The following is a 27,173-nucleotide window of genomic DNA, read 5'->3' as shown; positions in this document are numbered from 1 at the left end:
AACTGGGACAGTAATATTTTTTCTGTTACGAGTACTAATTGGTCATTTTTGCCTAGTAAGCTTGTAAAACCCCCAGATTAAGCAAATAGAGGGATTTGAGGCTCTAGAGTATTACAACAGGTTTAGATTAATTGTGATGTATTATTTTATCAATAGAATGAATATGCCCCGAATAGGTTGGACCTGGAGGGTAGGGACCTATCAAAATAATAAATTGTTCACATGAAGTTTTCATTTATTTTAGTAACAAACTCGTTTTCACGATGCAGCAGATCGTGAAATTTATGCAGGTATCATTTGTAAGTGAAAGCTCTCTAGCTTTCGAATCTCAATTCGTAACAAAAAATCTATTTGTCATAGAAGTAGAATAGAAGAAGTATACAAAATCTACACTGTAACTTCAAAATAAAAAAAAATCTCCAAAAAAGTGGCAAATCGGCACGAAACGGTAGAACGACCCATGTACTACTAGAGGTATACTTGAATACCTTTGTGAAGCTAATAGAAACTTAGATTTAAGTGTATGCACATGTTACTAACTTATCGTGCTTATACTGCTTATTGATAACCGAAAACATAGACCCCCTGTGTTTAAAACGTGACAGTAACTAGACATTAACTAATGACTAAATGAATATATGGGACAACCCGAAAACGCTGTGTTGTGTACAACTTTCGAATAAAACGGCCCTAGTATTCTCATCGAATCGTAGTAAATCTGTTTCAATCAATCAAAGGTTGTTGAACTCGCGTTATCTACTCTTGAACTTGATGATAAAATTCTTTTTTTACGAGTTTCGCTTCCTCGTTTCAGTCAAGGTCATGTCTTGGCCTTTATTCTCATACAACCTTATCTTAAAATAACAGGCACTATCAAGATTAATGTATACAGTGGAATAAGGGCTGATTTAGACGGCGCGTGAACTCGTATGCGATTTTAGTTACATCGAGGACTATTGGTTGCATCCATTTCAGCCGAGCAATCAAATACCGCAATGTAATAAAACTCGTATGCGAGTTCTAGCACTGTCTAAATCAGCCTTTAACTGATGCTTATTTATTACCTAATTCATTACTTAAATTAGTTTTAGCTGAACCATGCTGAACAAGTGAACCTAGGTGTCATATTTAGGTACATGGTGATGAAATCGGAAGCTCTTAAGGTTCTCTATCATTATTCATTAGTCTCCTTTTGATCCATGCCGAACGCGATATCCTGTAGGTGTATAAGCCAGTATTGGGTAGGGTTCCACTTTAAAAATAGATAATTATATTTAGTGCTAAGGTACTACAGGTCTAGGGCTGTAAATGCCTCATAAATGTCAATTAAACCCGACCCAGTGCGTTTTCAAACGAACGCGTTTGGACCGCTCATTATCTATGGTTCACCACAGATATTGATTTAACGATAAGGTCAGTACACTTCTAAGTATATCAGTTATCCGTTATAAATTAAATCGGTACTGAAAATGATACATCTCTTTCGAGTAAGCGTTCTGATTCCTAGCAAATACAGGTATATATTTGCTAGGAAACTGATCGCTACTTAAGTGAGTTGCCGAAATAAAATAAAGCCTGCATAAAAAATGTAAAAAAACTACAAAAACAGAACAAAAGACAACTTTGACTTGACATACAGACGTTCAATTATAAAAGTTCCCTTATTCCCATATTTTCCCCAAAACCCTAAAAACGAATTCGAAGCCACTTAATAATTACAAATACGAACATACAAATTTTTCTTCACCACACGAGCTCGTAAAGTTGCATGTAATCCGCAAGAGTGGTAAATTAGATGGCCTTTAAACGGCTTCTAAATTGAAAATAACTATAGGTGCAAATAACAACAAGATATTACATCCCACTTACCTATTTATTTAATTAATTGTTAATTAATAACCGTTTCGTCGTCGTGCGACACAATTAATAATGTCTTGTGTTAAACTGGTTATTTGTGGCGTCTCAAAATTGATGTCATTTTTTTCGGAATTTCCTTACTGAGAACTAAGGGATATTAATTATATTGAAGTGTATTCTGTGACTGAGCTTATGGTATATATACTTATTTTGGTTGGTAGATGTATGGGATAGTTTGATAAATTTGATTCCTTATAGCACAAAGGACAAATGTAAAGGTACATAGGTACATATGTTGTCCGTTTATTAGTAGGTATTTGTTTTTGTGTAAGTATATTCATAATTGCTTTGACTATGTCTTTTTATTAGAACTACATACTTACTTAATTAATTTTGCAACACCCTACGTAATTGCATAAACAAATCATGTAAAATTAATTAATTTGCGCTACTTTAATGTTCTACGTAAGTAATCACATTGTATTGTCCTATCAATAAATACATATACCATAGTAATGTCTAGTAATTAGACGAAGGCTGACGACAATCTGTTTTTGATGTGTTCTTAATATGGCTGGTAAATAAACAAAATTAAATCTTCGACGGCTGGTTATAGCTGCTGCTAAACACCCAGCACAGAATAAATAATAGTGCCCAAAGCAAATAGGTAGTCTAGGGAAAGTATCAAACATTTGACGGACGAATCCTACTTGTATAGTAGTCACGTGTCGACTTTAGTGCTTCTTAGGAAACTTTGAGACAAATCCCTTACCGATTATATATAGTTTCGAGAGCCCAGCCCAGGGCTGTTTCGAGAAAATATATAACTTAGTACCCGGGAAGTCTTTTTTTATTTTCTCTCCTTTTAAAAGTGACCGTCATTTATAAATAGAAAATTGTAATCGAAACATTTTTAATCCAGCGTATTTCGCTACCGTGCAAAGAGGAAACGCCAGCAGCGTGCTAGGTACATTTAGCCGGGTACCTATGGCCTAATACTCGTAGCATATATAGTAACAGCACCAGTCATGGGACATTTAAGAGGAAATTTGGAGTATTTATGATATTTCCCTTATACATGTAAATGGTCTACCGCTTAGCGTGTTAAAAGATGAAAGTCCTATATGTCTTTCATGTTTTAGGCCTGTTGTATCAAAGATACTGCAATTAGTTTCCACATATTTAACAAATTAAAACTATGCTTTTTTTCTCCAGTCATGGACACCAAAGTTCCAGTAATGGGCCCCCGGTAATGGACGTGGATCCAATAATGGGCCCCCTATAATGGACATTGCTCTATGAGTATAAAATATTGAAATGGTGAATAAATTACGGCAAAATAAAACAATTTTTGGTATAAGCTTTTATTGCTGAATGTATTTTTCTTTCCACAGCCAGTTATTATTGTATTAGATCCATCGAGACAATTCTAATATACCCTAACACAATTAGTTAGGGTTTAATGCGATAAAGTTCCCATGGCCACCTCCTGTCTCCATCATCAGATCAGGTCCATGTTATCATAATATTGCATTATCATCCGATTTGCATACTTAATTACGCACTTACACAAAATTTCAACTGAATCGGAAATCGAAAAGTGGCTCAAATTCAGCTACCAAGATTGGACCCACACTAACTAACAGGGCAAGTTAAATAAAAGTTTGGAAAAACGATATTAATTTATCCGAAGTCAGAGAATACCTCCTGATTGACATATTTCTTAACTACATTTTATTTCTGTATTGTTTAAACATGAAATTATGGCATAGCAAGAATCATTCTGTCATTTGTCCCATCATAGGAGGTACGCAGTTTTACAGCTCCTATAATGGGATTGGGCCAAATACCACTATTTTTTTACATCTGTGGAGTCACAACATAGTGTGTTGTATACCTTATCTCATGGTAAATGCAATTAACAAAACACATTCTAGTTTTCATCAAGTATTAATTAATTAAAATTTAATAAATTAACTCGCTTCTCTTAGCGAAGTTGTTAAGAATTCGTAGTGGTATTTTTTTTCAGTGACACGACAACTTTTAGGTTGACGCCAATTTCTTAAAAAACAACCAAATTTAATAAAACTTCAAACTGCAACAGCTCTAGGACTCCTATTTATGATAATATACAGCCAGTGTTTATAAACTACTTTTAGATACTTATTTTAGAGGAATTATGTTTTTTTGTCCCATTACTGGTTCCACGTCCATTATAGGGTCCACTTAGTAGTGGACCCTATAATGGACGTAATACCCTTAATTTTTATATTTATTATAATTCTCTTTATTCATCATTTCTCTTAGGCTAGGGTTTTTATAATATGAATATAAAAGTAAAATTATATTTATTATAATTATAGTTATAAGTTTGTAAATTTCTGTATCTATTTACATTTCATCGAAACTTAAACGTAAGTAGGTATGGAAAAGATCACGTGATCCTTTTCGTTGGCATCTGTCATTTGATCATTTCGATACATTTTTACTTTTATAATAATTATCGTTTATCATACAAATAAAGGGTTAGTGATCATCAGAACCATCTAACATGTACCATCAAAGCAAACGAGCCAACTTTGCCTCCAAGACATTTTACTATTATAGCAAAAACACCACATATTATACACATGTGTTAATAGCGTAACATATTCGTTACATACATGTTTCAAATATAATTCATTTGCAATTATTATCGCGCTTCGCTTCCTTTTCAAGCTGTTGTTTACGTGTGTGTAAAGTAAAACTGGCATATTAGTGCGAGCGAAATGTATAGAAAGTAAATACGTAGACATTAAGCGAATATGTCAGTGTTAACTCGTGGTACGGGTGGTCAACCCTACGATATGAGCCATAAACCGTGTAATACCGATGATAAACAAGCTTGTTAAGTATTTACAAAATCCCTTGAAAGCTTGCCCTTTAACATGTTTAATAATTGTTTAATTAATAACGTGGTTTCGACCTTTGACCTCATTGGGACAGCCTCTTTACCAACTGGAATATTTCATGACATCCATGCGATGCGACCTCCTTAACTTCCTAAAGTAGTAGTATCAGCCACTATAGTTTGTGTCTTCAGGTAAGTACATGTTATAAAAAGAGTAAACAAAATCTACCGGACTAGTGAAGTGCATGTAGCTATTTACATACTGCATTATTATCGGCGGACACCGAATATTAAATAGACGGAAGGCATGGTAGGTATTAGGTACATTTTGTATTCACTATACGTCACCGAAACACAATATTTGCAATGTGATGCCCAAACCGAGTGACCTTTACCGGTGTCCAGTTTGTTCGACATGAATATCGAACCTCCTACTTAGGAACTACGTTTGCATGAACAATAAAAATTTAAGGCGGCTGTTAAATAATAATATTATGATTTTTATTTTTTTCATACGTAGGTACTCGGGGATAGACTCTGTGCTCGGGGTAATAATGAAGAAAAACGAACTGCATAGGTAACAACGAATACCTACCCATTAAACCTCGGAATTTGAGGATTTTGAGGCCGCATTTGTCGTGTTTTTATTCGATTACCAACCTATATTTATTTAACTACCTACACCAATGACATAAAACAGGTTTAAGCTCCTAACTCCTTAGGAATCCAAATAAATCCTCCAATAAATCAAAAACGAATCGAATACATTTCAGAATTAGTAAACCTGCTAAAATATTAATTAATTTTAATGGGTACCTTCATATTTTAAAGTCGTAACACACTACCGCACCGCACCAAGGTCACGGTGCGGTGCCGTAGTGTGTTACGGCTATTAATATTCTAACTATAAAATTAATAAAATAACAGTTATTGCTCATTGCATTGCAATGCAAGTATCTAATTTATGTCACACAAGAAGTACCTACTAATATATACTGAACCATATTATATGGGCATTGTTTAAATTTAGAATGTTTACAATAAATTGATACCGTATCGAGCGAGAATTTAATGCACATTGAAGTGTTTTAGCCAAGTCCAGAAAAAGGTAACGCATGCATAAGCAATGTATATCCATTGCAAAGGTTAGGTAGGTAATAATATATATCCGTATTATACGTACATTACAAATTGCCAAATGCGATGTGCCAAAGAATTATCAAAAATTGCAAAGTTCACATGAAATAATGTCCGTATATTTACTGCACGTTTATTGTAATCCCTAATCTAAAGGGAACTTATTAATAGGCAAATTGCACGTGAATATTTATTAAATTTTTCTACTCTCAACTCTGGTCCTAATTCCGTTGTTCCTTTTAGCTTAAAATATTATCAAAATGTTCTATTAAATAAATATGTTTTATTAACTAAACATAATAGGTACCTACACATGTTCTATAAATTAGATTAAACTTTACTTCCGCTTTACTTACCTAACTAAATTACTTACATACTAACTTAAATGTAATTTGTGTATAAAGTACTAAAATACTTACAATATGGAATCAAGTTCTACAGTCAGTAAACTTAAATTGACAGTTTACACTTTACGGCAAACATATTGCATTGCGTCGATGGCCAATTCAAAGGTACTAAGTCATCTCGATAGGCCAATTTAAACTATTTACAGTTGTTTACTCGTCGTTTACTATCCCGCTCTTATCCGTGTAGCAGCCTCATCCGTCCTTCTCCACTCTTTCACTTTGCCAATGGTCAGCTTCTAAAAAACCAAAGGATCTCTATTAAAAAACACTTACCATTTCGGAGAAGGCGCTCTTAGGTCGTCTCGCCGGGGCACCATTCATGATTAACTCCACAAGTTCACTAACACTTCACAAAACTTGTCAAACTTCACTACACTTTTGCTGAATGCCAGAGACAAGCATCGAAGTCGGTTTATTCGATGAAGTCATACATTTATTTGTTGATAAGTTATCGGGTGTTGCGGAACTTCTGAGAGAGCGAGACGTGGAGCCGGCGGCGACGCAGGTTTGTGACTGCCTGACTGCCGAGTGCCGGCCGTGGAATTGTTCCGAACCGGCCAGGCCATTCCTTCGCCGACGGTTTTTTACCGGTCAACAGACCATTTAAGAGGTTATGTTTTGTACACGCGCTCCTCTCCCCCTGTTAACGTTGTTTGTAGACAGAGTTTGTGATGATTGGTACGTTTTCAATGCCATGCTAAGTTTACACATTACAGCTGAACGCATGATTCACTTGAGACATGTTTACCTTTTCTGTTTTATAGACCACCAGTGCTGAGAAAGATTCTTGCAATACTTACGTTTATACAATTAAAGATGTATGTATAAGATATTTATTTGATACAATATTAATCATAACTATAAACCTAGGTAAGTACTTACTTGCATTGATCGTTCTAGTATAAAATGAAGGTAGGTAGTCACCCTTGCACCAATCACTAACCCACGGTTAACCGGTTAACTCGGGTATATGGAAGGGTGCAAGTGGCCCTTAAAATGTGTGGGCTACGGAATTCATTTTATTCAATTAAGCAACATCTTATACAACTAACTTTTAGAACTTGGCCAGTTTATTACTTAATACAATTTTTTTTCAAGCGGCTGTTTAATATTATAAATTTTATCTCCGAAAAACATGGGCATTTAAAACATGCAATCCATAAGTATTCAATCTACCATGGATGCGTCACTAGAGGCAGTCGCAAGTTAATCTTAGGCTGCGCATACGGCGCTGGTGACGTCAGCGCATGTTTCTATGCGACACTGGCATTCTACAGCTAATTCACGAAACATTGTATTTCGGTTGTAAACCGGTCCTTTTTAACTTTTAAATACTCAACATATTTTAGATGTGTCACTACAACTTATACTGAGACTGAGGGCCATACTCGATTGTACTTGCTTCTATGGTCATCTTTTCGCTATGGCAGTAACTTTGAATTCACAAAAACAATCCTGCCCTCCTGGGCCCATAACCTATGGACTTGGAGTGGAATTCTACCAGAATTGAAAAGGCTAAAACATTACGAGTATATAGTAACGAGTGTAGTAACGAGTACAGACATTAAAACGATTGACAAAATAGAAAACCACAGACAAAACAAAAGTTCCCAGCTCATGGCATGAGGTTTACAACCTGTTTGGTTTATAATATTCTAACAGTGTCGAATTGTAGTTTTTGCGAATTCAGGGTTGTTCTCATAAAGTCATAACGAAGTTACTCACAGTAATGAATACCAGTCGCGTGTATCACCTAAAAAACCGGGCAAGTGCGAGTCGGACTCGCGCACGAAGGGATCCGTACCATAATGCAAAAAAAGGCAAAAAAAAAACGGTCACCCATCCAAGTACTGACCCCGCCCGACGTTGCTTAACTTCGGTCAAAAAATCACGTTTGTTGTATGGGAGCCCCACTTAAATCTTTATTTTATTCTGTTTTTAGTATTTGTTGTTATAGCGGCAACAGAAATACATCATCTGTGAAAATTTCAACTGTCTAGCTATCACGGTTCGTGAGATACAGCCTGGTGACAGACGGACGGACCGACGGACAGCAGTCTTAGTAATAGGGTCCCGTTTTACCCTTTGGGTACGGAACCCTGGGTTCCCTAAGATGCGCTTGGTAAGTATGCTTTGTGAATAACACAAGCGAATGCATGTGACCGCCGCGCCGTGTTCTCCACAAAACGTTACCGACCTTGATGCGTTATACATTTCACAATGCCTATACCTAATCATTAGTGGTAATGTTAATATGATTCACTTCTCTCCCCGAAGCGTAACTTTAAAGCTTGAGTGCAAAAGATTTAGCGCCCTTCAATAAGTTATTTTCAACAATCGCATGATTAAACGGACTTACCTGACAAAATGATGAATACTTTGCGGGGTATTGTTATTTTGGTTTGATATATTTATTTACATATTTATTTTTGCGGTGGGTGGACGTTAACATTAATTGCATGTAAAAATATACGCATGTAAATTGTAAGTATGTATAAGAAGGAGAAGCTTTGAAGACCACCGGGTTACAGTCAGCCACAGTGTACAGTGAGCATCAAAATAAACATATTAGACTATGCGTCAAAAGTATCTACGTACCATTCTCTAGTTTAGGTACCAAAAATAGGATGTCTTTACATGTAGAACAATCAGACTGGTACATACTTTTTAATGCCTAATGTAGAGAAAATATCTCTATTTCAAATAGTATCCGAGAGTGGCAGATATTTTTGGTGCATTGTTACATCCATATCCACATACCACCAAAGAGTTCGCCGCGAGCAGCCGTTGCGAGCGGTAGTGTCGAGCGGAGCACCGCGCTTCGTTTTGCACTGATACCTAGGCTGTGTTGTTTTCGTTATTCCCGTGCGCGTCGCAGGTGTGCGATTACGCAACAATTAGTGAGCATTGCACCGCTTATCTTTATAAATGGTGATTAATGGACGCTGATGATGCAGACCCCAAAGAACAAACTAGTGAAATTAGTTCTATGAGTGCTAAATTAGTAAATAATCAATCAAACAATATGAATAAGTGCAAAGTCAATAACAAAGTAGTAGGGTCAATCTTAAAAGACTCAGATGGCAGATTTCCGGTCGAATGCTGGCACTGCTCGAAAATAAATAATGTAAAGAACTTTTACCAGTGGCATAGTGACCAAACCAACATTAAACAACTTAAGTGCAGTGACTGCCATAAAGAAACCAGTGTTAAGTGTTTCCTAGAACTAATCCCCAATATAGAAAAAGATGAATTAAATGGTTGTAGCCATATTATCCGAATCATTTCGTGCAATGCGGCCACATGCCAAGTAAATAATAAAAATTGTCGAGAATGCAATAAGCAGTTCCACATTAAAATCATTCCGAATCTTGATTTAATAAGCAAAGAACGCGTGATTTGTGAATGTAAAATTGTTAACGACTACATGATTTACCCACATAATCAAGTCAATAAAACTAATAAACAACGAAAATCGCGCGGCAAAAGTATTGAACTTAGCGCAGCGAGTACCACACCCGGGCGTCGAGATAATTCGAGGGGCCGGCCGGCGTATGCTTCGAAGGACGATTTGGCGGATCACATACGCGTGAATATTCCTACCACAAACCGTTTTGATACTTTATCGCAAACCAACGAACAAAATACACAAGAAGCACAGAAATCGAGCGACGAATGGTCTCAACAATATAAAAGTAAGAAGCGAGCCCGAATGGACCACTCTGGACGAACCACAGATAAGAACGCGATCATCAAAACACCCGATATAACCACTGGAGAGGGAAATGCCTCAACGCCGCACGCAGAGGCTAAGTCTGTTCCTTATCAGCAACCATCGGCACACATACCAATGATCCGAATCACCGACCGTGAACTGATTGAAAATGCAGAAGCAGTTAAAAAGATAAGAGACATGGCCATCTCACTTGGTTGCTGCTACAGCATTACACCAAATAAAAAAATAATTTGGATAAAGCCCAAAAACGGCGAAGCTCGTAAAAAAGTGATTGAAGCCCTTAGCGCGCTTAATAAAGAACTGAGATTTGTAGCCCCCGTCCCCAAAGGGGAGCAACAACATGCAACGAGAGTCATCCTTCGCAATAATACATACGATGAACCACTTGAGATACAACTTGATGAGATCGAAAGATGTATAGGTATTCGTCCACTCAATATTAAAAAAATAAAGGACCATTTGCAACTGGTCATTTTTGATCCATCGCATAGCTTCGAAGACGTGGCACTAGCAATGAGAAACACCTCTGACCACTTTTTTGGAGCTCCTAAAATGAAGCCGGAGCCATACAAAAAAGATCCTAAACGAGTAGTGCAGTGTAAAACTTGCTACCTCTTTAACCATTCAACATCAGCGTGCCACGGCCGCAAATGTCCGGAAACGATTACCGTAGCCAATCAAGAAAACATGGAGATTGAGGTGTGCTATGCTTGTCACAAACCAGGCCATGGAGCAAATCAAGTGAAATGTGAGCATTTTCAAGCTGAAATTAAAAGGAAAATGGATCTGCATGCTGCTCGAGAAGCGAAAAATAAGAGACCAACTATCACAGCCAGAAGAGCAATGTCGAATAATATTAAACAAGGAGTCTCTTTTGCGAATGCGGTCTCTGCCCTACAACAAATAAACAGCAACGCGGACACTGGTAGACCGGCTTCCCTTTATCTTGCATAATATCGATTGTCCGAAATACACTTCGCATAGCAGGTTTCGCAGAAACATTTTTAACCGAATGATACTTTTGCATAATTGTATAATTAGCATAACTGTCATGTCGCATAACATTCATTTGGCAGAATTTTGAATAGCAGAATACTACTATCGTCGATTTTACATACGCAGAATTGTATGTAGCATAAATTACATTCCACCGAATTTCTTATGGCATATTGCTCATATTGTAGACTTGAATTTCGCAGAATGTTATGCAGCAGAATAAAAGTTCTGCCGAAATTGTTACCGCATAATACTCATGTCGCTGACTGAACCTACACAAAAGGAATTGCTGCCAGAACTACAGGTTAAGTTAGGTTAGAACTGCGACCCCTACATAAAAGGAATTGCTGCCAGAACTATAGGTTAGGTTAGGTTACAATTGCGACCCCTACACAAAAGAAATTGTTGCCAGAACTGTAGGTTAGGTTAGGTTAGAACTGCGACCCCTACTCAAAAGAGGGTGCGTAACGGTCCATATAACAACTTTTGATATATTTTTAGTCGATATAACGATTGAGGGACATAATGCACTTTTGCTATAACAATACATGGTATATTCTTAAAGAGTCTAACTATCGTCAAGTATAATGAACTTGTAATATAACAACTTCTAATCTAACATTAACAGCGTATATAATTAAGTTCGATATAACGCTCAGTTGGCATAATGTAGTACTGGTATAATTTGTAATATTTACTACTATTATAACAACCTACGTATTCGAACTTAAGGCAGGTCTCAGTTAGGTACGACGACGAGCGAAGCGAGGAGGAGTGTTAGGTAGAACTGCGACCCTACAGCGCGCGAGCCGAGCGAGCGAAGCGAGCGTGCCGCGGTAGCGGCCGGCGAAGCGCCAGAACCGACTTTTTTTATTATAACCTCAACTTATACATTTGAATACATTATACCATAAATACTTATAACAAATATTCATTATATCCAGTAAACGTTATATCGAATAGCTTTTATATCGATTAAACATTATATCCCATGAAAATAGTTATTTTGTTGTTATATCAAAAGTTCATTATACCGCTTAAGTGATTATACACCATGAAATGATATCAAAAGTTGTTATATATTTTGAAAATATATCAAAAATTGTTATACGGATCATTACACACCCCTCAAAAGAACCTGCTTCCAGAACTGTAGGTTAGGTTAGGTTAGAACTGCGACCCCTACTCAAAAGAAACTGCTTCCAGAACTGTAGGTTAGGTTAGGTTAGAACTGCGACCCCTACTCAAAAGAAACTGCTTCCAGAACTGTAGGTTAGGTTAGGTTAGAACTGCGACCCCTACTCAAAAGAAACTGCTTCCAGAAGTGTAGGTTAGGTTAGGTTAGAACTGCGACCCCTACTCAAAAGAAACTGCTTCCAGAACTGTAGGTTAGGTTAGGTTAGAACTGCGACCCCTACTCAAAAGAAACTGCTTCCAGAATTGTAGGTTAGGTTAGGTTAGAACTGCGACCCCTACTCAAAAGAAACTGCTTCCAGAAGTGTAGGTTAGGTTAGGTTAGAACTGCGACCCCCCCGCGGGTTGCTCACCTTGTCGTGGTGGAGGGGCTTAGTAATCGTGGCTTGGTCACCCACGGTGAAGCGAAGCGGCAACCAGGGCCGGCCTGTTTGACGGTCGGGCTGGCCCGAGGAGGACGCTCCAAGTGGGCTTGTTAAGCCCGCTTGTGACGCGTTGGAGGTGGACCGTCGAGGAAGAGGAGTGTCGGTATTGCGGTGAGCCGTTCTCCCTATCCTCGGCGGCCGAGGTGGGATCGCAGGGGAAGAGGCGTGATGGTATTACGATCGCCACTCGCCCTATCCCCTGCGAACTTGGCGGTGCCGTTCCGCTGTAGCGGCGTTGGTGGGGCTGCAGAGGAAGAGGAGTGTCGGTGTTACGATGTGCCGTTCTCCCTGTCCTCTGCAGCCGAATTGTGGTTTTGCGACAGACCCATAGACCTGATCTGTCGCCGGGCACCGGAGAACTTTCTGGCGCCCGTAGCTTCCTTGTGGCGGGCTCGGGGGGGTCCGCTACAGTGCAGAACGGAGGCGGAGGAGGAAGGCGCGTCGAACCATCTGGCGCGCCTAGCGTGAAGGGCCTTCGGGCATTTGCGAAGGAGCCGCTCGTGGGCGGCTGCCGCCGGTGGGGTCGCGGATGAGTACGCAAGCGTCCCCGTAACCCCACCAATAGGGCGGCGAGGCGGTATATGGGGGGTTTTTAGTGGGTATACCGTGGGCCTCATTAGCCTAGACGGGAGTCCCACATAACCACTCGGGTCACCCCCCGCACCCGGGTGGTATGCGGAATGCATTTTCCCCCTACAAAAAAAAAAAAAGGTTAGAACTGCGACCCCTACTCAAAAGAAACTGCTTCCAGAAGTGTAGGTTAGGTTAGGTTAGAACTGCGACCCCTACTCAAAAGAAACTGCTTCCAGAACTGTAGGTTAGGTTAGGTTAGAACTGCGACCCCTGCTCAATAGGTACTGTTGGAGTAGGTATTCATTGGTGTAGTAGGGTAGGGTAGAGAAACTAACTATCCATCAAAATATTATTCTCATCAATAGTATGCCAATGAATTATTCTGCCTAAGGAAATTGTGCGAAAAGACAGTATGCCAAGTACATATTATGCGACGCAATTTTCGGCAAAACAATTATTCGATTATAGTATTATTCTTCAAATTGAGATTATGCCATTGCATTATTCTGCTTTACAAAATTGTGCGAAACAACAGTATGCCATGAAACTTATGCAAAAAGTAATTCTGCGAAATGATGATTCTGCCAAGGGTTGCTATGCGAAAGTAAAATATGACAATAAATTTTATGCAACATATTAGTAATCCTGGTAGACCATTACAGCAGTCCAGCAATCAACAGCAGGTCTCTACCACAAATGCGTCAATCGTCGTACACCCAATGGACAAAAAGATGATGCTTATTGAAACGATGCGAAAACTATGTAACATACTTCTAGAGCTCACAAATGGCGACTTCTTTTAGGAGCAAGCACTTTGCAAAACTACGCATATTGCATGTCAACGCTCAGGGGCTAAGAAAGAAATTCGAAGAACTCAAAGCTTTGACAAATAAGTACAGACCCCAAATCATTGTGGTAAACGAGTGTAAGCTTGACTTTGATAAAGTAAAATACAACATCAAAGACTATGATAAAATCACAGATTCCAGAGCACAACACCTTACTACTGCAATGTACATAGCTAGAGGTCTAAGATGGACGCAAACTCATCTTACTACCAACTGGCAGGATGACGATAGAAGGATAGAGGGTGTAGCTATCCGTCTCGTTGTTAATCATGCAACCGGAGAATCAATAAACATCAAAGGTATATACATCCCGATCCCAAATCAACATCATGCACGCGACGAATTCGAGGATATCCTAATGGAAAGCAGCGCCGCCGTGATTGGAGACATGAATCTTCAAATGAGAATACTTGGCCACACACGTGACAGAAGCCTCGGTACACTTGTTAAACGACTACTTCAGGAAAATGTTTGTTCGTTTTCCAACACTGGACTGCCATCGAGACCAAATAGTCGAGGTAACGGTATACTAGACACCGCAATTCTCACGCATGAGTCACAAAATATAGACAGAGTCACAGCGAGAGGCATTGAATCTATCGGCTCAGATCATTTACCTTGGTTGCTCGATCTACACATCGATGTAGCTCGAGAGCCAAAGCTAGTGCGAAACATGAAAGCGATCTACGAAAACGAGCAACTCTCCAAAAGATACGAGGCTATTTTTACTGAAACCATGGGACATCTCGGCGATATTAACAGCGATGTAGACTGTGACACGTTTATACAACGGTTGGAAACCTCCCTGACTGCAGCGTTGAATGAACTGGCTCCTCTTAAAGAAGATTGCAGACGAGATCACTTACCGGCGGAGATCAAGCAACTCATCATGGATAGGAACGCTGCACGCAACAAAGCGTGGCGTTTGCGACACAACCAACTACGACAGCCAGCTCTACGCCGAGAACACAATAGACTGAAACGCGAAGTGTCCATTGCGTTACGCACACTTCAAGAGGAATCTTGGCTGAAGATTCTCGAAGATCCACGAAATAGTAGAAGTCATATGTGGCGCATCCAACGCAGCATGAAAATGCCACCACAAAAATTACCGCAGATTGCGAACTGCAACACTGAAAAAGAAACGATTGACGTGCTCGTTGATGCTGCTATCGTTAAGGAAGCTACTATTTCGCCGGAAGATGAAGGGACAGAGAAGATAACTCCGTTTCACCCACTCGATCTAACGTCAACAGATGAAATTAAAATAGCACTTAGAAGGTTTAAAAACAAAAAAGCGCCTGGCCCGGACCAACTACGAGCGGACGCTCTAAAACTCGGAGGACAAGCATTTCTCGAGGCATACAAAAAGGTAGCAAACTACGTGCTCTCCACAGGCTACTTCCCGAGTCGATGGAAGCAAGGAGAGTGTATCTTCCTTCACAAATCAGGTAAGAACCACAGAGATGCTAAATCATACAGACCCATAACGTTACTTAACATTATGGGTAAACTGTGTGAAAGGTTAATACTGACAAGGTTACAGGATATTAGCCGTCGACTACAACCACCGTTTCAACATGGGTTCACACAAGCACGAGGTACTGGCACACAGATACTTCGCACCGGAAAATTTATAACCGACGCACTTGATGTAAAAGACAGTGTAGCAATGATATCGACTGATTTAAGTAAGGCATTCGACTCGATTAATCATCGCGGCCTTATCAAGAAGTTACAAACCAAAAATGTTGAAAATAACTTAATAAAGATGATAGAAAACTATCTGATGGACCGGACAGTGCGAGGCAAGTTTCGCACTACCATAGGAGAAGAAATGCACGTCCCACATGGTGTACCGCAGGGCTCCATACTTGGGCCTGTTATCTTCAATTTGTACGTGCACGATATATGGGACGAACATGACAGATTACAAGGTATCAAGTTGTCGCAATATGCAGACGACCTCTGTGTGCTGAACAGGGCAGCCCGTCCAGACCAGGCTACAACCAGAGCAGAATGGGCAGTGGAAACTGTCATTGATTATTATAAGCGTTGGGGACTGAAGTGTAATGTCGAAAAGACGGAATGCATTATGTTTACCAGAAAAAGGGGCTACAAACCAACGGTTAAACTAAAAGACCAGACTTTGCCGTACAAGAAAGAAACAAAGTACCTCGGAGTGATTTTTGATAAGACAATGACGATGGGGCCGCACACGAACCTGGTAACGATAAAGGCAAAGCGTATACGTGGAGCCCTCAGCTCAATCATTGGCTACTATGCAAAAACAGACATCACAGTGAAACTTGCCATCATTCAAGCGTGTCTGTTACCGGTACTGGACTATGGTACCGTTCAACTCCTACCACGGTATAGTAAAACCAACTTGCTCAAAATAGAGAGGCAATACCGTATGGCTTTAAAATCAGCAGCACAGTTCCCGCGACGCACACCTACTGAAATGCTGTGGGACACATTAGATTGGGACCCGTGGCACATTCGTGTCCACGATCTGCATCAAGATATGCTGGAGAAATTGAAACAGCTGAACATAGCGGACCTTGATACCCCAGGTGACGCATATCTCGGCTACGGTCAATTTAACCCTTTACTCACTAACCATAGGATAGGAGACATTCCGTATATCGTAAATAAAAAAGACCGCAGGAGACCACTCAGTACAAGAGTAACAGTTCCTAGGTCACATAGATTGTAAGTTAGTTTTAAGTAGTTATTAAGAACACAACAAAGAACGTTCAATGATAGTTGTCCTTATATAAAGTAACTAACATAAATCAAATACACCACACTTGCACTGATCTCACCTAGACTTAAGCGAGCATACACCCCTGAGACTCGAACGGGAGCAGGGACACAAATTGTAACCGATAACTATGAAAATAAACCAATTCTGATTCTGATTCTGATTCTGATTACCACCAAAAACATCAAATTACTATGAAGGTGCGACGTAGGTAAATAAATAATAGTGGCACCAATACTGTCACTTAAGTCGTGTGCATAGGTACTTAGATGGACCTTATGGCTCCTCTACACGATGGGCCAACGCCGGCCACTCCAAGGGACGCAGCCATGCGGTAGAATGAGATAGCAATATCACTTGCTCCCTCTAACGCAAAAATGCGTCCCTTGGAGTGGCCGGCGTTGGCCCATCGTGTAGAGGAGCCATTATGTTTTTAAACGTTCCAGAACCTACCGGTATGTTTATATTAAAATTGTCTCTGCCTCAAAATATTTGTCGCGTTGTGTGGCCTGTAATTGGAGCATGCCAGCTATCCATGTAATGCAGACCGTTACGCGGGCCGAGCGTGAAGATCTCGCGCTCTGGCTTGATTGGATTCTGGTTGGAGATCATGCGCACGAATGCGCTGCGCTGTTTTTAAAATTCGAACCGTTATAGAATGCTGTCTTTATTTTGCTAATCCGAATATTACAGTCAAGTCAGTTGGCCAGCCAGATGAGCAAGCAATGTTAAGAAAGTTGGATTGGAACGATTATACAAAGTGGCGGGCCATGGTTTTTAAGAGGACGTTGAAAGTTATAGTCCCGATTTAAGGTCCTTTATACGTATAGTCTCTTTTACGAACAAGAGTCAGTCAAAATATTTGGCCACCAACAACCCACGCCACCACTAGCAACATATCGTATTATGTAGGTAATCCCTCTTTACTTCACCGATAACCTTATGAAAAAAGTACGATACTTAGGTATTTAAGTGATGATGGTCCAAGGTCAGGTATGGCTGTTATAAAGTCCGCCTTACTTATGAACCTAATTAATTATATGTCTAACCTACGTCATTTGCAAATATGTAATTTTATTGATGTAAATTGAATAATGAATAATTGGGCAGTATATGAATTGAATAACATATTAACATTGAATAAATTTAATTCCAATAAATCTTACGTGCTTACGGCGGTGTTTATTAAAATTTTTGCGTGAGATGTTCACATTTATATGGAAATTAGTTCTATTTCCAACAGCAAAACATTTCTATACAAGTCACGTCACATTCGACTCGCCGAGACAGACACTTACTTACGTACTCGGTAAAAGAGATTGATGCAATTTTATTGAGATTAACTTAAAAATATATGATCAATTTCTCACCAAATAATGCCAAAGGGTGTATTTGGGTGGTTAATCCGTATTCTTTGAAATATTTCAATTTAGATTATTAGGAATAGAAACGAGTATACAACTAAATAACTATTCATACATTCAAACATTCTGATGTTGACTAGTCCTAAGTACTCTCCTATTCAATTAATTTTGCATTGTTTTGGCGTTGTACTAGTAGCAACATTATTTTTAATATAGTCACAAGAAACGTCATCAAAAGCAAGACATTATAGCTTATTTATAAATAAGTATTACGTTATTTTGCGGCGTGGGTGTAATAATAAAGACATTCACGCGCAAAACTCATCGTACCTAACCCAAAGACTCAATATAGGTATACCGGGTGTGGCCTGTAATATAAGCCAAAAAATTAAACTGTAGGCTGTACTCCTCATACTGACCAACATTTGTTCAGCGACTTTTAAAAATAAATTGTGGTTTGATTTTTAATACACTTTAAAGTTTATTCTAAGACGCAATGTATTGCGAATTTTATTATGTTTAAGGCGTGACAAGCAACATCAATCACAATGATATGGCATGGCGATGGCGGCCATTGAAGATAATATTTATTTTGTATGAAAAATAGGGAGTCTAAATACTTCATAATTTTTAAAAATTGTTGAACAAAAGTGTCACCGTTTGAGGAGTACAATCTATGTTTTAATTATTTGCTCGTGTTACAGGCCACAGCCGGTATTTCTAAAGGAACTTGCATAACTGCGGTGCATACAATTGAAATGACGCATTCCTAAGTTCCATCAAACCAGTGAAGTAGAGGAAGCAAGGAAAATAATTATTAGAATTTTTCTGAAAAGATAGAGAGATGCAAAAAAACGTAAGGAATAGTTGCTTGCAGTAGGAACTAGTGATCCAAAGGACTCGAGCCTTTTAGCTCTTTTTTAGGGCTCGCCTCATGTCTTGACGCCTAAAAGGCTAAAAGTCTATTTAGATTAGCTTTTTAGCCCCCGAACCTAGTTCTATTTAAGAGCCTTAGACTCTTGGGGCTTAATATAGGGTTATTAGCCCCAAGAGTCTAGGATCCTAAATAGAACTAGGCTCGGGGGATAAAGAGCTAAATAGGCTTTTAGCCTTTTAGGCGTCAAGAGATGAGGCGAGCCCAAAAAAAGAGCTCCAAAGGCTCGAGTCTTTTGGATCACTAGTAGGAACTTAGGGATTAACCTTCTTCAATTAAGCCTGAACATGAATAACAGATGATACCTCATCAGTTTTCGAAAATCTTAATAAGATCATGTTGAAGTACAAAATTTTTCCGTTAGGAATTCAGCATTATTATAAAGATATCCATTAATATACAAAAAATCTGTCTCTAAAAAACTGCGACATATGAGCGAACTATCCGCTCTCTAAGTAGACGTGAGAAAGATTTCAACGGGGTTTCGCTGCCTATTTAATAAATCCTAATAATATTTAACAACGTACTAATAGTTTGAATCAGAAATATCAATTTAAGTATTTTCAAAGCGCACGCACATTGAAAAAGGTAATTGAACGTACCTAAAGCCTTTTACTTACTTTGAAATTGTGGCCTAAGCACGATTCTGTTGTTACTTGACACTATATTTTATGCAATTGAATACTTATTTAAACGGCATTTAGCATAGGACTTTGAGAAAATATAGTAAAAATATGAACATTTAATAAGAAAATCGAGTAAAGATTTTATCCATTACCTAGTGACTGTAATTTAATAAATTTACCTACAGTTAGAGAGACCGTGGTAGTGAATTCACAGGATTTCTTTTTGGACTCACATCATAAAACGTTTATAGCTTAGATAAGATCTAGATCTTACCAACCAGCTTGACTAGCAAATAGCTAAGCTTGTATATAATGTAGAATACAGCATACCCGTCACTGAGCCAAACGAGTTCCGTGGTGAAAGTCGAGGGATAGCTTTCGAAAACTAATATAAGGCCTGCTGCACTAAGAAGATATTAGAGTCATGATTCTTTGACATACCTAGGTTTAGGTCCCAAATTTTGTATCCTAATTTGGGTCACCGATCATGTAAAGCTGATTGAATAATATCAAACTTTGTTTGAGATATAAAAAAGAGTCAAAGTTAATTGTGAGTACCTTCATGGTACCTAATGTTTTTTTCAGAAGGCAGAGGCGGTAATATGTTTCCGAAATGAGTTTTTGAGATTGAAGGTCCTTTTGATATTGTTACTATCGTGATATTTGATATCGTCGTATCGTTTAGATTCTTATTACACTATGTATTTTTAGTGAAGACAGTTCTATGCTAAGTCGCGAAAATAATTGTAAAACAAAATTCTTGCTTTTTACCTATAGCAAAGGCGAAGTTTTCCCTAATACCTATGTTCAACACGTTTACTAAAATCAATTTTAATTCATAGGTACGCAGGCGTCCGAAAATAGAACCAGATTGCAAACTTTTCATTTAGTTTCTTGAGTATAGAAAACAAGCTTCTAATACATTGAGACCGCTTAAAGTTTCAGTCAAAGGAAGCATTTAACAGTGTAGCATGATTACCTACGCCTATGAAGGTGAAACCATTGAAAACTTTCTCGACCTAAGTATTTATAGGTAGGTACCTACATATTACTGAATCAGCAACAGTAAACAAAATAGTTTAAGTAGGTATGTTAATATTATATTAAATATTGATATGTTTAGTACAATCTAAAATAGTGGTACTTATAGATCCTGATATCTAATAAATTTTATTAATTTTAACTCTTACCTTATTTGAAGACTGATTGAAACTACGGGTGCAGGGTGGCCCTAGGGCTGGCTCATTCCTTGGTCAAAGAATATTAGGCATAGCTTTTCAGCGTGGTAATGTAGCCAGCCTTATGGGCACCCTTCTTCAGGGGACTTAGATGGGTAAGTTTTATTTGTTTATTTATTTTATTTGTTTTAATTTACTTAGTTTATACTTAGTTTTAATAATAGTTTATAAGTCTTGTTATTGTATTTAAGTCTTATTCCTTGCATAAATAAATTGCCCTGTTATTAAATAAACTTATTTGAAGTTTGTCTATTTTTACAATATGGCAAATAGGTATTATAAATTATCCTGCTATGGCCGACTTCAAATACAACGATTTTTATACCACGCAAGAAAGAATTCACTTTTTTAGATTTAAAGATATTCACTTATTCGTAATCTAACCTGCATGCCAATTTGCCTTTTACATATGCATATTAAGAATAATGTTGAACTTTATTTAATTTTGTTTTGTTCCATCGTTGGTACATAAATAAACGAAGTTTATTAGCGTGACTTGAAGTGCGTCAGTGACTGTAAACAAATAAATTGGTCCAACGAACCGACGGATTAATTTAGCCAATAAGGTAAAACCGGGCCAAGTGCAATGTGTCATTTTGCGGTACTTTTAATGATCACCAATGCTACTTGGTGACTTCATTTTCAGAGAAACCAACCAGTGGGTAATAACTAACATACATACATAAGTACATACATTTATAATCACGCCTATTTCCCGGAGGGGTAGGCCAGAAACCACGGATTTCCACTAACATTTTATTCTATTATATTTTATTTTCCATTGCTTTTCAGTGTATTAGTTATATCGTAGGTATATTAGTTATATCAATCAGATGATAGAGTCGAAAAGTGGTAGACCAGTTTCTTGGCTGACCGTACCACAAAATTGAGAAAAGTTAAAGATTAACAATAATCTCACCCTTGTCCAGGAGTTAATTAAGTAGATAATATAAATATTTTTAATTTAACTTTGCTAGCTCCACTGGGCATAGGCGAGATTATTGTTAGATATAGGCCAGATTATTTAGATACTAAAAACAGTAATTTTCTCTTATACGCGAAAATTAAATAATATGTAAATTAATTAGGCAAACTATACCACTTTTGTAAAAAATATACTTTAATTCAAAACGCAACGTGACGAAAGATTCTATAGTTGCCGACAACAAAGGTTAAGCTATTTTGTAAAGCCCAATAAATGTGTCGTGACACGTGACGTCCGATCAGATATCAACCAGAATGAATATGAATGCTTTCTGTCCGATCTCCGCACCGGCACAGTTGATATACCCAACTTTATCGTGATCCAAGCCAAATTAAATTGTATGCCGACGCCATAAGAAACTCAAATCCTAAACGCAACCATCTTAGAAATGTAGCCACCACCTACGCATGAAAGTAAAAGTATCTATTGCGTTTAAATCTTTCAGAAGTCCAAAGGTCAATATTTCTATATTGAGTATGTAATATTTTTATGGGCTTCTTTTTTTTTTTTTTTTATTATGCATGGGTTTACTCATGGCCACAGACTAGCCGAGGCGTAGACGTGGCCTACGATGGAGCGAGCTCGCCCAGAAGGTGCCTGTTCACTCTTGATTTGAAGGTAAGGCTTCTAATAAAACTTTACTGTTTCTGATGTTAGACCTAGGTGGAGTCAGCTTGTAGCTGTACTAGCCGTAGCTAAAATGGTAAGCGTTACAACTTACCATCGGTTATCCCCATATCAGATGATTGATGTTTTTTTAAAGTCATACCCCCTTAGGCACTTATTCATAAAACTATACAAGTCTCAATTAAAACGATTAAGACAAATGATTAATGGCCAATTGAGGCTTATAATGCGTTTATGAGAACGCCAATAGTCTTGTGGTGATATTTCTCTTACCTTATTTTCGTATAAGTATAGACGAGTTAAAAATTTGTTTCACTATACGTATAGGTACTGTTTCCCGGTCGTAAGTGTGTGGTAATCGCAATACCACACGTTTCTTGATTAAGAACCTCATTCTTATTTCAACTCCCAGATAGTACCCATAGACTCGTTTAAGTAAGGTAAGGTAAGGCCTAATAACTTGATCGGTTTGTCTGGCACACGATCGCAGACCCAGTTCTACACTTTCTATTAAGATATTACGAGTATGCAGATAAGATCGAAAAGATGAAAAAAGCGTACGCAAATTTATCGTGTGTATCTCAATTATTATCCTGGATTCTATATTTTATTTCATACAACGAACGTCTGCTTACTACGAGCAGTGTTTGGTTATGCATGCATCGCAGTATTTTATTTCTCTTTTAATTAAAAACTGTACCGCATGTACGCAATTTTAAAATTTTACCGGTAGCTTTTTGTTGCTTTTTTGACTACAGACAGTCTAGACATTTAATTAACTAGACTCAGATTAGTGTTCCCAAAATGTAGGCTCAATGCTTCATAAATTTTGCAAGTACGTATCTGTCTACATCGACGACCGGTCTGGCCTAGTGGGTAGTGACCCTGCCTGTGAAGCCGATGGTCCCGGATTCAAATCCCCGTAAGGGCATTTATTTGTGAGATGAGCATAAGATATTTGTTCCTGAGTCATGGATGTTTTCTATTTATTTAAGTATTTGTATATTATATATATCGTTCCCACAACACAAGCCTTCTTGAGCTTACCGTGGGACTTAGTCAATTTATGTAAGAATGTCCCTATAATATTTATTTAGGTATACGTACAGACAATAGACAGATCTACTAGATCATAATAAATAGTATGGAATACTCATAGAAGATGTATGGCGTAGTACTTTATAGTTAAAAAATAAAATAAACCATGGTATTCGTTCATACTTTCTTCGCCGTTAGAGTTTCTTCCCACTCGTGATCGAAATTTGTAAAAGCATTGCAATCACAATAAGAGGGTAATGGTGCATGTCAAATGCAGGGTTCCTTTTATACTCTTCAAATGTGCGCTAACCAGTTCTAGTTTTAAACAGCTTTTCTATTTTTTAACAAAGCGACCGCATTTCTTGTTTCACGCTTTTATTGAATGTCTTTGAGTCGCATGATGTGGTAAGTAGATTGACAATCTCGACATTTCGATCCTTTTAATACATATAATTTATAAGGAACGAAATTTAGAGTAATGTTATTTTATTTGGCATCTGGCCAAGTTATATGATCACGCCCGGACCATTTCAAGTTTGAGGACCATTGCGACCCCGCAATTTTCAAAAGTATAGGTACGCTGTCCTCAAGTTTAATTTTAAATTTACATATATAAGTAAGTACCTACCTAACCCACGAATTATACAATGACGTTATACTTCATTACATACGTTCCATATCAAAAGTATTACCCAACTCTTCGAAAACAAGTTCGTTCTGAGCGATAATCACTTAAAAAAACAGACAGGGTTTTTGAGAGTGTCCTAGTATAAAAATAGGAAGTATTTGGAGATCTACTTTTTTGTTGGAATATAGACTCTATATAAATATAGAATAACGACTAATTAAATTCATAATGCAAAAATAAAACACAATGAACGTGTAGAATCACTCAAAAACATTGCTCTTTTTAAATATATATTAAATATATTAAGAACGGGTCACTCACGTATTTTAAGTCGAAAAACGCTCGACATGTTTCACTCCGTACGGAGTGAAACATGTCGAGCGTTTTTCCCCGTTCCCGTGACCCCGTTCCCGTTTCCGTTCACGTGAGTGACCCGTTCTTAATATATTTAATATGTCTGTCTCTCACGGAAGTTTTGTTATTAAAATTGCTCTTTTTCTTCAACAGTCGGGCATAAAGGAAGAATCATTGCGAGAAATTTGCGTTTTCCTGTTGTTTTGAGCAGGTAATCTCAATCATATTTCAAGGGAACGGTTGCTTATGAAGGCAGCCTTAGGGCCCTTAGGTTATCCAATTTTTCGTATGAGCTGTTTGCATAATGTTATATTTTATTATACCTAAGTATACATATGTAGAAAAAAATAAGACCGTGCCCGTTACTGCTCGATATGTTCTATTTCATACCAGCTTTTACTGTGATTTCTATTCCCAAAAATATTTAAAATGAACCCTAAGCTGGGAGTTGGTTGAATAGTTTTGTTTTAGCCGTGGCAGGACACATGCCAGCCGGTACGACCGACAGTTCGCGATTTCAAATACCGACAACGGGGTGGATTCGAAATATTTCTAAAATAGCTTGTATTTTTCGGTCACTTGTTGTTTTTGTAAAAACACTGATTGTTACTGAAATAGACATCTTATTTTTATATAGAGTCGAAGCAAGCTGGCTCTACCTTACCTACGAACTATATTAAAATAGTTGACTATGATGACTGATAACTCTCATGAACTCATCACGGTACTTTTAGGTACAGTCAGACTATAAATTAGCCTCAAAAATTTTAATATCAGATAAATACATCCTGAACCTAAAGTTTGAGATTTTAGCTGATCCTCTAGAAACATCCTATAGTTACTCGTATTATTGCCTGCTACCTGCATTGAACCCGATAAAAGGACCCAGAGCGATGATCCAAACCCTTCTCCCTTATGCATCTCCATAGTTTCCCGAAAAAGGTCTTAGGTTATTAATAATAAGTTTTTACCATACTTCCCATACAACTTATTACTAAGTAAGGATTGCCATGTATGAATTGAGCACTCTAAGGTTACTGATTTCTCTATGGATCTGTGGAATCCTCCAGTTTCCATACAGCAACGATAGGAATTCGCAGTGCAGGGCTTTCGTCACTGTATCCCCTACCCCGGCTTGTTAGCGTGGCAACGCACTGGCAAGGTCGGCCGTTGCTCTCGGAGTCTCGGAGCTTGAGTGACGTCATGCTGTGCTTTTAGTAGCTAACTAGTTTAATTATGCAATTCGATTCGACTTGAATCGTGTTAAAAGGGTGATTTTGTGCTTGAATATTATCTTCGTATTTTTATATGGCGTTACTATGGTAGTGATTCATATTATTATTTTCTTTCAAACACATATTTTGCGCGGTCGCCTCGGTGAAAATAACCAAAAAGTCGTCTAATATACAAATTACTTAGTCCCGGTAATTAAATTAATATTTCTATTATTCGTATTTAGCAACTAATAAATTTACTTAAACTATTAGGGTCTCCCCTAATATATCGACGCGCATTCGGCAAAAGCCGATAGGAAAAAGCTTAATGTCCGCGCAATAAGAGCGAAAAAGTCGTCGTTTGGCTCGGCTCGCGACGGCCGACGACGCCGGACGCGTCGACCGGTTTTTCGCTCTTATTGCGCGGACATAAAGCTTTTTCCTATCGGCTTTTGCCGAATGCGCGTCGATATATTAGGGGAGACCCTTAAGGACGATGCCGCCGGTGGCTGAAGCGCAAACCGTATTTCTATTAGAGTCTGTGCGGAAAGAGAAGAGTCGTGGCAGAAACGGGAACTAACATTTTAAATTTTATATGGCAATCAAACCTTTGACACCTGTCTTGTAAAAAGTAAACAAACTTCTGTCAATGTATATTTTTATTAACAACAACCGCAAGTTTTACGTATAAAATATTTTCAAAACACGATAAAACCGTACATAAAACCACAAGGAAAATTATATTTAACATTGTTCGGTTTTGTCAGCGGGAAGAAAACGGCTAAAAGCCGACTATCGACTCACAAAAAATCGCGGAACGTGTTTCCGCTATTCGCGGGTATTGATGTTGTATTTAATATTAAATAATTACCTATTTAATAAGCCTTGATATTTGCCATTTTATGCATATTTATATGTAATTTCTTTTTCAGGATTGTGTAAAAGTACCTACGGTATCTCGAATAAAAGACCGCTAAGTAGGTGATATGCAAGAATTCGTAATCTACGTGCCGGATTCAAGCACATCCAGCACCTCTAGCACAACTGGCCGCGACAGGCGTGAGAAGTGACAGATCGGCGCGACTTGGCGGCTTGTCGCGTGTTGGCAGCACAACTCACGCGCGAGAGCCGCGACAAACTCGCGATCAGGTGTCACTGTCAGAAAATGACAACGATCGCGACTTTGAACTAAAACCCGTAGCACAACTGCCTATTTTGAGACAAAATATTCTCTCGTCTTTATGTCAATCCGCGAGTCGAAGTCTACGCGACTTTATAACGCGACTCGCTCTCGCGGGTGGTTTGCTTGTACTTTTTTAACTAAACTCATGATAA

At 38.3% G+C, this 27,173-nt stretch overlaps 1 protein-coding gene and 1 long non-coding RNA gene across 3 annotated transcripts in view; both read right to left on the bottom strand.

The window, feature by feature from the left end:
• LOC134665834 (four and a half LIM domains protein 2-like) overlaps positions 1 to 6,783 on the bottom strand; it is a 192,941-nt gene extending 186,158 nt beyond the window's left edge. Inside the window, exon 1 of the mRNA XM_063522849.1 lies at positions 6,565 to 6,783. Within this exon, the coding sequence (XP_063378919.1) occupies positions 6,565 to 6,612 (48 nt within the window). The 5' untranslated portion in view covers positions 6,613 to 6,783. The remainder of the gene's footprint in view (positions 1 to 6,564) is intronic.
• The window catches only part of LOC134665869 (uncharacterized), a 451,632-nt gene that overhangs the window by 248,170 nt on the left and 176,289 nt on the right, over positions 1 to 27,173 (bottom strand). The gene's annotated exons all lie outside the window — the stretch shown is intronic.

Source organism: Cydia fagiglandana, chromosome 7 (assembly GCF_963556715.1).
Source record: "Cydia fagiglandana chromosome 7, ilCydFagi1.1, whole genome shotgun sequence".
In the NCBI taxonomy this organism is placed as follows: Eukaryota; Metazoa; Arthropoda; class Insecta; order Lepidoptera; family Tortricidae; genus Cydia; species Cydia fagiglandana.
This window is presented reverse-complemented; position numbering and strand designations above follow the sequence as displayed.